General features: G+C 41.1%; 1 protein-coding gene across 1 annotated transcript; it reads left to right on the forward strand.

Annotated features, from left to right (window-relative positions):
• The first annotated feature begins 5,966 nt into the window (after window positions 1–5,966).
• On the forward strand, window positions 5,967–15,264 carry LOC104330053 (hyaluronidase-1). The gene is made up of 3 exons (XM_009935214.1): window positions 5,967–6,884; window positions 13,444–13,533; window positions 14,836–15,264. The coding sequence occupies exons 1-3, from the start codon at window positions 5,967–5,969 to the stop codon at window positions 15,262–15,264; spliced, it is 1,437 nt and encodes a 478-aa protein (XP_009933516.1).
• The last annotated feature ends 971 nt before the right edge of the window (window positions 15,265–16,235 follow it).

Below are 16,235 nucleotides of genomic sequence, written 5' to 3' on the forward strand. Positions count from 1 at the left end.
GTCAGTCTATGTTCAAGAAAGGACATTTGTTTTAGCATATTCCTCAGTAGAATGAGAACAATCCAGTTACATTAATTTCCTCTGTAAGTGCCATCATATTTAATTTATTTTCCAAGCAAAATGCTTCCCTACATATATGAGAAATATTAATTAAAATGTGTGTGTGTCTACAATGAAAGAAAGTGCAGCACTACACACAGCAGTTGCAGGACAGGAGTCAATAGTGCACGTGAGAGGCTGAAAGCAAGCTTGGTAAAATGTTGCAAACCTAGTTTAGGCCAAAAGCATGACTTTTTTCTGCTAAATAAGTTAGGAAAAAATCCTAACTTATTCGTTACCTCTTTCCTATTCTGGATTTTAAATTGTGCTAGCCAGATGCTGGTTAAGGAGGGAATCTGATCTGGCTGTTTGTGTAGGAACTCTAGATTCTTTTCCTCTTTTTTTTTTTCAAAAACATATTTGTGAATTCTGAAATAATGATGGAGTTCAATGAAAGATGTGCAGCCTCACTCATAATTTTCAGGTGAAACCACATCTCTGTGAGTTCTCACTTCCTTACATTGACATTGCATACATTTCAATAGTCTTGATATTAAGAGTATAGTTTTCCCTTCTCTGCCTGAACTGCAGGAGTGAGATAAGCCCAACTTAGTCACAGGATACAGGCCTCCAGGTGTTACAATCATTATGTGATTTAGTTTTTAAGACCATCTTTATGATATTTCAGAAAGATTGAAATGTCAACTAAACCACCTTTTTAAATCCTACTTGAAATTAGGTTTAAATCTAGATACTTTCTCTGCTTCACTGCAACTTCTGCTTAAAATCTCTTTCCCCTTCTGTTATACTTTGTCATTATAGCTCTGGAGAAATTACACCAATTTCTTCAGAATGAGTACAAAAATTACTTAGATATCCTGTGAGTTTCTCACCTGACAGGTAAAGAACAATAACGAAATGAAATCTCCAGAAAATCAACTTTTAACTAAAGTATACAGTGAAAGATTATTAAGTTTTAAGAAATGCTAATTTGGTAGAAGATTCTTCTTACTTTGTTGCACATTGACATTAAACTGCATAGGCAGTCAAGACACTTAAAATGTCCCACATTTATGCAAGATAAATCTGAATAGCAAATGTGTCCATACAAATGAGCTGCTCATCCAGAAGAGATTATCAACCTTGGGCATCAAGAACAATTAAACTCTGCAGAAAATGAAACTGCAGAATGGTATTATAGCTAAACGTATGGATTATACTTCTTTTAAAAGTCAGCATATGGATGAGCATAAAATGAGAGGATGCATTTGCTGGCTATTACGATGTTGCGTTGCGTGGCTATGTGACCAACATATGAATCATAATCAAAAGTCCCAAGTGTATCATCATGTGTTACACTGTAACAACTGTAACATCATGTGTTACACTGTGTTGCACTGTAACATCATGTGTTACAGTGCAAAGAATGCCGGGATAATTAATAAAAAACAGCAGACAAGCAGAACTGGCTGTCTGGAGAACACCATTGGGCTGCATTGGAACACATGGTATGCAGTTAGGTTTCTTTAGGGTGAGAGTTTGTATTTTTACAAATTTTAAGCGGTTTATTGTGCAATCAAAGTACACAATTAAGATGTCTAATTCAGCTGTCATCAACTATTTGGAAATGGAAATACCGTGGAATTCTGACCAATAAACACAGTTGAAATAAAGGTTGGACTGTTAACAGCTTTTGCTTCGGAAAAGCAAATGTTTTCTTGTTTCTTTTTAGAAAAATGATGAAAGGAATACGCAGAAATGAACTTGCATTTTCTGTTCAAAAAATGGGGAATTTCTCCACACTTATTAAAGGATATATGGAAATCCAGCCATAAACCACTTCATCCTAAACTGCATAGCAGAAACTGATGCAAATAGAAAACTACGTTATTTTGTCCAGTGAAAACACGATCCAAAGTTTCCTGAACACAATAAAAAAATATCATCAACCTCAATGGATTTGTGATCAGGCCCCACTTCTTCCACTTATGAAGAATTAATTTTTGTTCTTAGAATATAGAGCAGAAACACTAAGAACAGATTCTGCTCTGAGAACACTGTTGTGCCTCCAAAAGCTATGTGCATCTTTGGGAAGTTAAATTAACCATGATAATATGTCATTGATTCAGAAAAACAGGAGAATTTGAATCAAGTTGATAATGAGCTTCAAGGAGGACTCGTTAGTGTCTGTGCTCATTAAAAAACAAGGATAAAAACAGTCCAATTAGTGGCCATGCATGAGTCCAAAAAGGCCATAGTCCAAAGATACAGTAGTGGAAATTGTAATAAAAGATGTTTTGTTCTTGTTTAAAGGTTCTTTCATGAATTTGTGAACCAACAGATAGCTTATATTCCTCTCTTTCAGAACTCTAAGATTACCTGTTTCTTTGAAAACTTGTTTCACGTGGCTTTGGATGGCTTTTTAAAGAAAAAGCATGCATCTGTAATTAAATTCCCATCTGCAAATAACATCAGCATTAATTTCAGATTAACGCAACTGGATTGGAACTTTTTCAAGGACAACAGCTTCAACAGGATTAGACACATTCCTGCCCTTTTTTGTGGGGTTGGACTAGATGACCCACAGAGGTCCCTTCCAAGCCCTAACATTCGGTGATTCTGTGATTCTGTGTGATTCAGCTTGCAGATGCAGATATCTGCATGTTTTCAGTTTAGCAAGGTGTCCAGGCTTCTTCACAACCTCAGTGAAGATTTGGTCAATCCAGTCAAGAGACCCTTGAGAATTATGCAATGTGTCCTGAGATAAACACTTTCATTCTGTCACTTGTGGTATTTTGTACATGATCCTGAGTGACCTGCTCTATGTGATCCTGCTTGAGCAGGACATTGGACCAGACGACCTCCAGAGGTCCCTGCCAGCCTCAACCATTCTGTGATTTAAAGCCTTGTCAGAGACAGCGACAAGAATTGGCCAGGAACTAAAAATATAACTTAAAATTATCCTGCTCTATTATTTCCTGGACTCCACCTGTTATGATTTATTATCTGCAATCTTGTAATGCCTCAGGCTGTCAGATCTAGACAAGAACTGTACTGTATTAGTCATTAATACCTGACAAAATGATCTAATTACATGTACATAATAACACAAGGCTGAACAATATCAGCATTTGGATTGTGGGAATAGGCAGCTGGGATCTTTTCCCAGATCTTTTCTCACACAGAAATTCACTGAAGAGCTTTTCTTTCTGTCCTGGTGCTCTTCCCATTTCATCTGAGCTTTCACTTTTTGAGAAAATCTTTGTTTATATTATGGGCTTGTTCTCACGTACTGCAAAGCAATCAAGTCCAAATATTGAAAAAGCACTTAAACATGTACTAAACTCAGTCTGCTGCATCGAAGAAGGAGTGCAAAGTACTATGATGCATTTATCAGTTTGTATAAAACAGGAAGGGAAAGGCATTCTTTGTGGCTTTTTTTTTACCCCTAGCCTATGACGTTACTTCGTTGACTATGCAAGACTCTGCAGGAAAAGAGAGAAAAATATACTAGTTGCAAGCATAAGACTTCCATCCAGCAGATCAGTGGAGTGAAAATAACCTGGCACCCTTTTCCAACAGGCACACGTGTATGTAGTACCAGCTCGGTGGCCTGTAGCAATGGCCCATTTCACCCAAGGATGTTGTCCTTAATAGGATCTAAAGGATCGTGAGTTAGGTTTTAAAACTTGGGTGCTAAATCTGTATTTAGGCATGCAAAGCAAGCAGCCAGAGAGCGGGTAAGGAAATAATAGGAGCATAAAGTTCTAGTCCTGTGCTGTGGCTTCTTGCAGTCCTGCTCTTCACTCACTGCCCCGAGCCATTGCTTAATGCAAATTGCCTTCCTCCACCTCTTGTGAAGATGCTCTTGTACCAGACCACTGGTCGGGGGGGACTCAATGCTTTTCTGGGGCTGAGGGTGGAAAAACACAAGACTGGAGATAGAGGAGAGAAAGGCTGTTCTGTAGGAGATAAAAAGACAAAGTAGAGACTTAAGGGAAAGGCAGAAGATCAGGAGACCAGCAGCACACAGGAAAAGAAACATCAAACCCAGAGGACAGAAAAATGACAAGGAAGGACATGTGACAGGGGGAGAAATCCTGGATTATATAATGTATGATCTTTTTCAACATTTCATCATTTTTCAAACAATGGAGAAGTTCTGCTGCCAGAGTTGCATAGGTATCTGCAGCCTTCCAGTAGATTTGGCATTCCATTACATGTTAAAAGGCAATACCCAAGGAGAACTACAAAATCTAGTACATAGTGTGTTGTCTATACTGGTTTGGAAAGCAAGAAACCTGATGATCTCAGCTGTGTGCTAATGGGTGGGTACATGTGAAGACCTCTCCTTGTCTAGGAAAGGAGTTAAGCGATTAACTGATGTTGACTGAGTGAGAAAATACCAGGGACAAGTGAAGCTAGGCTAATTATGGTAGGATAACTTGGGTCTGACTTTACAAGCAAAGAAGGATATCACTGAAAATGGATGCAAAAATAGGGAAATATCCAGTTTCAGGACATTTAAAATTCACATGGCTAGTGCATGAAGTGAACCTGCAATGCAGACAGTGATTGCAGTGATTTCACATGTGACTAAAATGGAAGAACTTGACATATGAATGACAGATTATAGCAACTGAGAGTATAAACCATGTCATACTACAGATGTGGTAATGTTCATAAGAGCAAACAATTTTTATGATCTCTAGATTCAAGCTGATATATCAGCTGGACCCCACCATGAAGTGTTTGCTCATCAGCACCAATAATAGGTACCATATTCCCTAGCAAAGAGACCTGAGTGACAAACCCAGGACAGAATTGAGCTGTGCTCCATGGAGCAGGGATAGGAGCAGAGGCAGGTTCTGGAGCAGCCGACTGTGGGCAGTGGGCGAACAGCTGCCCTGCGGAGTGCAAAGTGGGGGTGTTGGGTGCCCAGGGTGCCAGCAGCCCTCCAGCTCTGCCAGCTCCCAGAGTATTAGTAGTCCCCAAGCCACTGTGACTGTCAGGGAAAACAGCAGACCCTGAAAGGAAAAATTAATGCTACTTATCCTCTACTTCTACAGATTAGGTCCCTTTTTCAAAGATACAACACGTTTTTCCAGCTAGTTCAGATCCACTTAACATAATTTATTTTATTTTCTTTTACATATTGATATCTAATTTGCTTTCAGTATAATAAGTAGCTTAAACCATTAAGCCATTAATAGTATCACCCTTCTAGCCTGCACATTCATTATCCCTCCTGCATTTATTCATTTAGAAAAATAAAATTAAATTCAGGGGTAGATAACTGCACTTTTTTATATATATGCTGAAAATTGCAGCATTTCCGAGTTACGTTGATTAATCTGTGTGAGGTAGAAGCCTCTGCCTTTTGTTTAAATTACCTTTTGTCTTGTGACCATTAACATATACAGAAAGTAAAGAAGGCCTTAGCCCCACTGTGATGATGTTCTAGGCAAGTCAGACTGACCGTAGCAGAAGATGCTTGGAAGCTGAAATTTTAAATGAGCAGCACATTATTTTTTATACTGTTGTTTTAAGTTATTCTTTTATCAACTCATGTTTTTAGACATCAGGGAGCAAATAATTGTTAAGGAAAGGTCTGGATCAACTGTGGGAGGTGTCTGGGTGAGAAGGAAACCAAAAAAAAAGCTGAGCATCAGAACATACTTCTGGACAGTGAAGTCTATCAAAAAGTCTTTCAAAGCATTTGAAATTAGACCTAATTTTTACAAGATCACAGTTTCTCACTTTTCTCTGTTTGCACTGGGTATAATGTTAACAAAAGCATATCAAACCAAAAGACACTCCTTTTTCATCCTATCTGCCTCCAGGGTGGCTATTGCCCTTCTAACATGTCTTCTCTCGTTTTTGTTTTCAAGGACACATCATAACAATTTCCCAGAAAAAAACATACCATGGATGTTTGGGTCAAACGGTTAGCAGTGACAGCACTGCTTACTATGGTTGATGCTCAGCTGCCGAAGCCGGCACGGGCCCCTCTGGCTCTGCACAAGCCTTTCATGGTTGTTTGGAACGCACCGACTGAGCAGTGCAGGCTACGGTACAAGGTGGACCTGGATCTTAGCGTTTTTGACATTGCATCCAACACTAATGAGACTCTGAGTGGGTCCAATGTGACAATCTTCTATCACACTCATTTGGGATATTATCCCTACTACTCAGACAATGGAGATCCTGTCAATGGAGGGGTGCCCCAGAACGAAAGTCTTATCAAACACCTTAATAAAGCAAAGTCTGACATTGATTATTGCATACCCATGAAGAGATTTCAGGGACTTGCAGTCATTGACTGGGAAAACTGGAGACCCCAGTGGGACAGGAACTGGGGCAATAAAAGCATTTATAGAAATAAATCTCTTGAGATGGTTAGGAGACGACATCCTCAGTGGTCAGAGGACAGAATTAGGAAAGTGGCTAAAGAGGAATTTGAAAATGCTGGCAAGAGTTTTATGAACAACACTATCCTTCTGGCTGAGCATATGAGACCAAATGGTTTGTGGGGTTACTATCTTTACCCAGACTGCTACAATTACGATTACAAAGAACACCCCCAAACATATACGGGGAAATGCCCAGCCATTGAGTCTTCCCGCAATGACCTCCTGCTTTGGCTGTGGAAGGAAAGCACTGCTCTCTACCCTTCTATATACCTGGATTACATACTGAAGTCAAGCCCAAATGCACTAAAGTTTGTTCACTATCGGGTTAAGGAGGCAATACGTGTTGCCTCGATTGCTAGAAAAGACTACGTTTTGCCTGTTTTTGTTTACTCCAGACCATTTTATGCCTATACTTTTCATGTTTTAACAGAGGTAAGCAGACAGACTTCTTTAGAAATTTAGAGTTTAGAAACAGCCTCTTAGAAAAAAAGTATTTTCTAAAAGTTTTCTTTGTATAAAAACATTTGTGCATTTGTTTTTCATCTTTAAGACAGCCCCTCTAAAAGGAAGTACTGTAGTCACAGTACAAAACTCTACACCTTTCAATAGTGAATATTACAGTGCTTTGATCTACTTCTGTAGGGTAACATTGTATATTTTTAATGAGGGTAATTTAGAAAGTACAAGGAAATAATTTCATTAAGGAAGTAATTCATTCTGACATTTTAATTCTTCAGGACGGTTTGTGAAATGAACTTTGCAAATTTTTGTGAAGTTTACAACTAATTAGTGTAATGGAAAGATAAACTTTCACAAGAAAGGAGCTTCAGGGCTTTTTTATTTCTTTATCCAAAAGTAAATTCATTCAGTATAGAAATAAACCAGTCAAATGAATTAGTCTAGCCTGGAGTTCCTAACTCCTGCACGATGAGCGTTGGCCATCTTGCTTTTCAGAAGTACAACACACTCAAATATCTTCATGATGGAACATTTCGTGCTAACACTGTGCAGTTTTTTTAATAAAGAAATCTAGTTTTCCAGTCATGCAATGTTCCTTCAACCGGTGATAAAGTGCAGTAGATATATCGAGGCCACAGCATTGATGGTAAAGCTAGATGCATACGAATCCCAGACTTTCTGGGTATGTTCTCCTTGGACTGCTATGAATTCCACAAGAGGGGAGGAAATCTGGGGCAGGGAGCTCATGGAAACAACCCCTTGGTGACTAAGGGCTGTCTAGGGGTGTTCCATCCCTTTGTTTTTAAGAGAGAGCTCACTTCTGCTGCTGCCAGAGACAAGTTATTGACCCAAACCAGAACAGAAAAAGGACAGAAGGGGCAAGGGAAAAGGCAAGGGTCAGCCCAGCAAACCACAGGCTGCATGTGGCTCCAACCTGGAGTGGGGAGCTGGGGAGGTGTGGTGGAGCCCCGACAGCCTGGCAAGTGTTTCAGGCTGCCCCCCAAAGCAAATGGTACATAGAAGCAATCATGAATTCGGTCTGCCTCATTTTTAGCAACTAGGGACTCTGGTGCTGTTTTCTGCATGACCTGGAAACTGCAGGTCCTAGCTGACTCAGAAATCGTGGGCATTTGCAAGTAAGGGCAAGGCTGGGTCCCACTGGAGGCAAGAGCCACTGGGGTCGGTACAGGCAGGATTTCACACAAAATGCCTTCACTGAAGAACTCAGGCCATGAAACAAATGAACATTCTTCAAACACAGGCTGTAATAACACATTTTTAGAATATAAATCAGTCCCCAGATTAACATAAAAACACCACAAATGTTACTGAAAGCTATAAAAACTAACATGCTGTTACCAGTTATGCACGAGTTCAAAATCTGGGGTGGTATAAAGTTCTACTCTTTAACTCACTGGCCTGTTTTACCATTGCATGTAGCCATTTACTTTTGAGTGCTTTAAAGATCATTTTACAACTCTGCAGCCAAGGAAGATCCATGCATAGCCAGAGAAACATATTTGGGTTATGCTCCACTACATATTTTCTAATAAGGACAGTACCTGGCTTTGGAGGAAGCCATGGGGACAGGGCTTGACGTGTCTCCAGACTATACACATCATCTGTGCTAACAGCTTGAGACCACCAGGAACTTGCAGGGCTGTGCTTAAGAAAACCTTAAATAGGAATGATCAGGGAAAGAATGTTCTTGCTTTACTTCATAGCCCTGAAGTTACCAAGATATTTAAAATATGGTTTTGTGTGTTCAGGTTTTAGGCTAGACTGGATCGTCTCATTTGACGCATGACATGCCCCTAAGTGATGCTCACAAACCTACAAACACGGCATGAAACCTCCAAGCTCTAGCAACAATGTGCATGAATGCGACAAGGGAAGGAGCCAGTGTAGCATGGTGACATCCAGGCTAAATGGCCATAGAAAAATTGGGATAGAAGCCTAATAGATACTTGAGCTCTGACAGGGACTGGGCCAGGAGACCTGCTGTCCTGCTCCAAGCTGTGCAAGAGCTGCGACATTCTGGTCCAATGGAAATAATGGCTGACACATTCAAGCCTTGTGCATAAGCCCTTCTGTACGCACTATGAAAAACACAGTAAATATCACAGTGGAAGAAAATAGAAAGAATGTTGTGAGTCAAAGTAGCTGAAGGAGAAACACAGGTCTAGCAGACCTTCAGAAAGATGGAAGATCCAGGTCCCAAACAGATGCTGGAGCTCTGTGTGCTGTACCTTTCACCATGACTGCACCTGCAAATCAGGTGAGTTGTGCATAAGGTATCTGAGAAATTCATACTGTTTTTTTTTTCTTGGAAGCAATTTGTAAATTCTGAAATGGGATCCCCATCATTACGAAAGGCTTCTGTATTTGCTAGAAATGCATATAAGCAGTTTGCCATCTGTTAGGTATTTTGAAACTATCTGCCTGGATAATTCTCTTCTAACCGTGTGGGAGAGGGGAGTTGCACAGTAGCATCTGGCTAGATGGCTGAAGTCATTAGTAAAGCAGGGTGACAATTAAAAAATGATGAATAATGGATAACAACTTCTCTCATTCACCTACAGATAGTCTTCTCTGATGACCAGGTGTGCATGTGTACAGAGACCATTCCCTGCAGCCACGCCAGGCTTGCACTACCATTCTGAATACAGGAAAAGCATGTCTGAAACCAAAACTGTTCAAAATTTAAAGGAATGATTATAGATGTACTTATTTTTCTTTCCTCAGCATGTAATTAGGACTGACTCTCCTGTTTCCTCTCAGGCTCCAATACTGAAACAGCTTAGCTCACCTCCTATTTTGGTGTCCCATGCAGGACTTAGCTGGAGAAGCATTGATAGGGACTAGAGCCTCCTCCTCTCTGCCAAATTGACTGTCCGCTCGGACATAGCCCAGCATAATCTTGAGGACCTTTGGTTGTCGCACACTGTCCCCAGAAGCTTGAACAAGAATGAACATCAGAAGGGAATAGGCTTTGTTGACTTGTTTACCGCTTGGAGAAATACCAGATGCCTAAGTGGCAGCTGACCCATAAGGCTGTCTCCTCAGGACAGTCTTTTAACATGGATGGACAAGGATGTGATAAAAAGAGTGAAATACGATACCCCACCTAGACAAATGCCAAGATGGTCTTATTTAAGATGATGTCTAAAACTTTTTAAATTCACATGTTTTCTTCCATATGAGGTACTCCTTACGCTCATACGGCTGAGCCATGCCAGTGAGCATCCACCAATGCTAAGATGCTCTCTGTGAGGAGCAGCACGAGGACTGCTCTCTGAAGCCGCTGGTGGAGCTCATGTGCCTTGTTCAGGGCTTCGAGGAGGCACTTCTCTATCTCTGCTCCCAATTTACCACTCTCAGCTCTTACAAGATGCACTTATCTTTCCTTTTCTCAAAATACTCAAATAGGGGGTAAGACTTGTATTTTCTAACCGTGTCTGTGGCAGGGGAGGGTGGTGGTGGTGCTTCCCTCTTCATGCGACTGTCTGGTGGTCAGAGCACTCACCTCTGTCCTAGGGTCTCTCAGCTCAGTTCTCTTCCCAGCCTGCTCAGGATGAATCCAGGACCCTGTGTTAGACACCAAGGAAGAGCTAAGGAATCACCAGGCCAAAAACAGCAAGCGTGCAAGAGAGAAAAAATAAAAGAGAGGGTGCAGCTTCTGTTCATAGGCTGTTCAGGCAAGACCCCTTCTGTGCTGATGGCTTTTAAGGTACTGAACATGAGTCAGTCATTCAATAAAAGATATAACTATGCCTAGAAATGACAGTCAGAAACCTCACTTCTTTTGTTGTGGGCAAGTTACATAATTATTAAGTTAAATTAAGCATAAGCTGTAGTCAGGTTCCCACTTTTTTCTCTTGCTCTCCTTTGAACCTTCATTGAATTGGTGCAAAGCGAAATGGCATGAGAAAGAGAAATGGCACCCCTCTAAACATTGTCCGTAACCTCACGGTGAACATAACCCCTGCTGGAGGATTAGCTGGAGATGATGTACCTTTTAAGCAGGGAGAAAGAGAGAAAAATTCAGCCTGTATCTTTCTGATTCTCTTTCTTCCTTTGGAGGACTCTCAGCACTCAACTTTTGTTTTAAGTAATATAAGAAAACGAAGTGCAAGGTGGAAGAAAAGTGTTTAAATGAAGTCTCCTGTGATTTTTTTTGCAGTGAGCTGATGTTTTCGCCAGCATCCAACACCTGTGCTGGTGCTATAAGAATCCTCTAACCATCCCTAGTGGAATATACCTTCCATTCAAATGCCAGAATTTGGCCTTAGGCTTAGAAAAGTGCTGAGTTTCACAGCATTGGCAAGGTTATTATTCTAGGTGTGCACGGAAGTGGAAGCATAGGTGCCTTGGGAACTTCAGTTGTGAAATTATCAGTGCCATTGGACTTCACACACCCAGAGGACTAGCTGAACTTTAAGGGCTATGCTCTTGGATCTGATGATTTTTATCCATATGAAAGAGACATGAAGTGCTGAAATCCCTTTGTGGATCTGAATCAAAACAATTTCTACAAGTAGCAAAACAAAGCTGTGGAATATGAGGGAATAAAAAATCGATTTACTGACTCCTAGTCAAGCATCCTAACTCCTGAGGTGTATTACTCACAAAATCTTTATTTCAGGGTTTGCTCAGGTCTTAGTTCACCCAGCAATGCTAAATATCTATTGATTATTTATTTTGGCTGTCTGAAAAGATTTCATTAATTTTTTAATGAGATCTCAACTGTGTTAGTTCTAAATCACTCAATCATCATGTGTCTAATGTAGAATCACAGTCCAGCCTTTGTATCTGGGTAATCTTCATAAAATGCTTTGCAGATGAGGAAAGCCTGGGAACCCTCATTACAAAGAGGTCAGGCCGTATTTCACATTCTCTTAATGTTCAGTATTTTGTTCTTTAATTAACATACTTTTTTTTTCTACTGATAAATTAATTCCCACAGGAAAAAAAAATACCATTTCCCACGTGAAAGTAACACCTGCAGCTCACACCACTCTCCTTTTATAAAACTAGCACCAGGCTATATACTTTTAAGAGTAATGGAATTCTCTAAAAGACCACTTGGACGATCAGCAGCAACAGAAACAGCAGGGCCAGTTATGCTTTATATCACTCTGAATGCTATACTAAGATCCAGCAGACAAGCTCTACCCTTTCAAACTTCGTCAGGTTTTCCCGCACTGTTTTCTCCAACCTTTAATTAAGGGTAAAAGTCACTGTTTACTCTGACTTCTCTGCAATTGTCTTCAGAGCTTCAACACATTCTCCCTTTCCCAAAATATTTATTTGTGCCTTATTTTATATCTCTTGGGCCATATTTCAGCAACGTGGACTCCTTAACTATGCATTAGCAAATCAACAGGCCCACTTATACAGTGAAATAAATTATTGAGTAGACATTAACAATAACATGATTCTTCCACTCTATCGTTTTGCATTTCTAAGGTGCCACCATACTGTGACAATTTGGCTGGACTTTTGGATTGTTTTCTCCTAAAAACAGGTGAAAAGATTGTATCAAGGACCATCATTAACTTTTTAAAGGAATATGCTGTTTCTTCATCAAATCAAGAAATACCGTAATATCTGTAATTACAAACACTAATCAGGAATTACTTTCTAATCAGTTATTGTAGGCAGATATGACTTCAGATGTAATTGATCATGCTTTGAAATATGGGGGTGGAAGAAGATCATTCCTCTGTATTTTCTGGTGTTTAATTGCATTTCTCTTGACATAATATTCACAGCCTCAGGAACTGGCTTTAAGGCACTTGCGAGGCACATTGCTATGTTGTTGGTAAGACACCAGCAGCTCCTGTTCTACTCACAGTCTTTGCTCTGGTAGACTTGCGTTACTGCTGTCGCTACAACTCGACTGCTTATTGGGGCAGCTCCAAAAGTGGACATGGTTAAGTCAGTATGCAAATGTGTGCTTTTTTTTTCTCCATTTGGCATTATGCAGCACTAGGAGAGACTTGTTTTTGAAAGACGCCTTTCCTGGAATAGTGGCATTCATGCTGGTAGGAACAGCAGCTCTGTAACTGTGTGGCTAAAGCAGCGCAGGTTAGACACCAGCCTAAAGCCTGTCAAATGCAATTAGACACTCTAACGGCTATCCAATGATGTGTGATCATACTTATCATCACTTGCCAAAAAGGGTGCCTATGTGGGTATGGTAATGATTCAAAGAAAAGCAGATAAAACAAATCATTCAATTCTTACTCCACCAGCTTGGTTGGAGGATGTCTTATGAATAAACTACAATGATTTTATTATTTAGTAGTCCCACTTATGCATGAAAACCTATGCAAACCTTTGGAGGTACACAGAAGAGCTTTCTAAACTACATAGTGATTTTATTGTGAAGAATATACCACAGGACTGACATCTCCTTTGGGGGAAAAAAAAAAAAAAAAAGTGATGCCCATATCCTTGTGCTTTTTTACTTTTATTTTTATATCTTCAGTTTTGTCTGATGTCTGTTTTTGGCCGCCTCCTTTTGCAGACGGATCTGGTCAATACGATCGGTGAAAGCGCGGCTTTGGGAGCAGCTGGAGTTGTTCTCTGGGGCAGTATGCAATACGCCAGCTCAAAGGTAGGTCGTACTGGTTTATTAGTATTTAGGAATCACCTCAAGTTCTCTTCTCTACCACCACACCCTCTGTAGCACCTATCTATCTTTATCGATGTCGTCAGCCAGCAACTGAAGGCGATGGCTCAGTACTACTGTCAGGTCTCGTTAGTTCTATGCTTTTGTTAGGCCGAGCAGTCCCATTGCTTCAGAGCACATTGCTTTGGGCGGGTCACTTGTAGCAGCTTGGAATAAAGAGTCCAGGCTAGAAGGCAAGTACGTTTAGAAGCAATGACATACAAATATAAACACAGTTGTGTTTTATAGTATTCTACTTCATAGCTATAGCAGTTTGTACAGATCCACAGAGAAGGGATGGACTCTGGAGGTGGGTAATTTTTCTGTTCACTAGTGGGGTCTGTGTTGAAATGACAGATGGCAAATGATGCTACTACAAGAAAAGGCCTAGTTCCTCCTCCCACGTTCTTCAGGCTTTCACACATAATTGTTCTTGAAGCGATAGAGGAGGCAGGAGGCTGCACCAGTGTTTCATGGGAGTCACAGCAGGCTAGCCCCTACTCCAGAACCTGGGCAGGGCTTTGGTGTCCATTCTGCTTTTCATGCGGTCTGCTCTCCTCCTCCTGAAGTCTCTGGCAAAGCACCACTGATTTGGGCAGAGGAGGAGGGAAATCTGAACTGGAACTTTCTAGCTGCAACTGCACAACTCCCGTGCTGGTTTCTGAAAATGATGTGGCTCCCAGTAAATTGCAGGAGTTGGAGAGATCGGGACCAAAACAGTGACTCAATATGTACTTTAAAACCTGTTAGTCCTATGCACTGCTCCTTGTCAGCAGTTATCAGAAATCTCTACTTTAAGGAACTAGTTAGTCTCAGATTAGCACATAGATTCTGTTTACTGTAGTCTAATACCGTATGTTGCTACCTAGCACCCAGATAGACAATATGTTTCCCTGGAAACATTCAAGACCAGGTTGGACAGGGCTCTGAGCAACCTGATCTAGTTAGCGGTGTCACTGCTTGCTGCGGGGGGGTTGGACTAGATGACCTCTAGGGGTCCCTTCCGACCCAAAACTTTCTATGATTCTATGATTCTATATAGTAAAGGTCAATATTTTGCTAATCTTACCCATGAAAGCAAGCTCACTTAAACCCAATACATTACTCCAGTATGTAAATCCAACAAGATATATCTCAGCAAGTTACTTAAGCCAAGAACAGTTTTGTACTAGCATTTTCTTAGATATGATAAATATGGACATACTCCTAGCTACTGAGAAATGTGTCATGGTCTTTTATTACCTACAGGAGAGCTGTTCAACTGTGAAACAGTACATTGATGGACCCTTAGGACATTACATCATTAATGTGACCTCAGCAGCCAAACTCTGTAGCAAAGTCCTGTGCAAGAAGAATGGAAGATGTATCCGCAAGAACAGTGACTCTTCTGCTTACCTCCATTTATCACCCACTAATTTTAAGATCCAAGCCCGTCACTCAGAGAGGGGCCCCAGGTTCCAGGTGACTGGTGAACTGAGCCTGGAGAGTATTGAAGCCATGAGGCAGAGATTCATGTGTCAGTGTTACCAGGGCTGGACGGGAATATTTTGTGAATTGCCTGACCAAAGGCTAATGGAGCGCTGGGTTCACGTCGTGTTCAGTAGATCAAGAAAACAAAAGCTTTATGTCTGCTTCTTAGGAGCTGTACAGCTTCTGCTGCTTTATACCACATACTAAAGTCTTCTGAGGCAGTGCAAGGAAATAAGAAATGGTGTCACTGAGATTTCTGTTCCTTAGCAAGTATTTATTAGGAAGGGAAAAGGCATTGTCGATTAAATACTTTTATTCTGTTTTCTTCATCTCCCACTCCTGGAATTGCTTCAGACATTAAACGTTTTGAAAGCAGCCCCCTCTTTTTTATCAGCTCCTTTACATTTAACTCAAATGTTCAACAGATAAAGCTTCTGCTGTGACAGCGGAAGTTTTACCTGAGTAAAAAAGATAGAATCATAGGCTGGAAAAGACGTCTAAGATCATCAAGTCCAACCATCCACCCAACACCACCATGCCTTCTAAACCATATCCCGAAGTGTCACATCTACACATTTCTTGAACACCTCCAGGGATGGTGCCTCAACTGCCTAAATCACCTTCCTGGGCAGCCTGTTCCAGTGTCTGACCACTCTTTCCGTAAAGAAATTTTCCCCAAAATCTAATCTAAACCTCCCCTGACGCAACTTCAGGCCATTGCCTCTTGTCCTATCACTAGTTAGTTGGGAGAAGAGACCAACAGCTGCCTCACTACAACCTCCTTTCAGGTAGCTGTAGAGAGCAATAAGGTCACCCCTCAGCTCTTCTGCAGACTAAACAACTCCAGTTCCCTCAGACGCTCCTCATAAGACTTGTTCTCTAGACCCCTCACCAGCCTCATTGCCCTTCTCTGGACATGCTCCAGCAACTCAATGTCCTTCTTGTAGTGAGGGGCCCAAATCTGAACACAGTACTCCAGATGTGGCCTCACCAATGCTGAGTACAGGGGCACGATCACCTCCCTACTCATGCTGGCCACACTATTCCTGATACAAGCCAGGATGCCGTTGGCCTTCTTGGCCACCTGGGCACACTGGTGGCGCATGTTCAGCTGGCTGTTGACCAGCACTCCAAAGTCCTTTTCCGATGGGCAGCTTTCCAGCCGTTCCTGCCCAAGC

The sequence above is a fragment of the Opisthocomus hoazin genome, chromosome 8 (genome assembly GCF_030867145.1).
Source record: "Opisthocomus hoazin isolate bOpiHoa1 chromosome 8, bOpiHoa1.hap1, whole genome shotgun sequence".
In the NCBI taxonomy this organism is placed as follows: Eukaryota; Metazoa; Chordata; class Aves; order Opisthocomiformes; family Opisthocomidae; genus Opisthocomus; species Opisthocomus hoazin.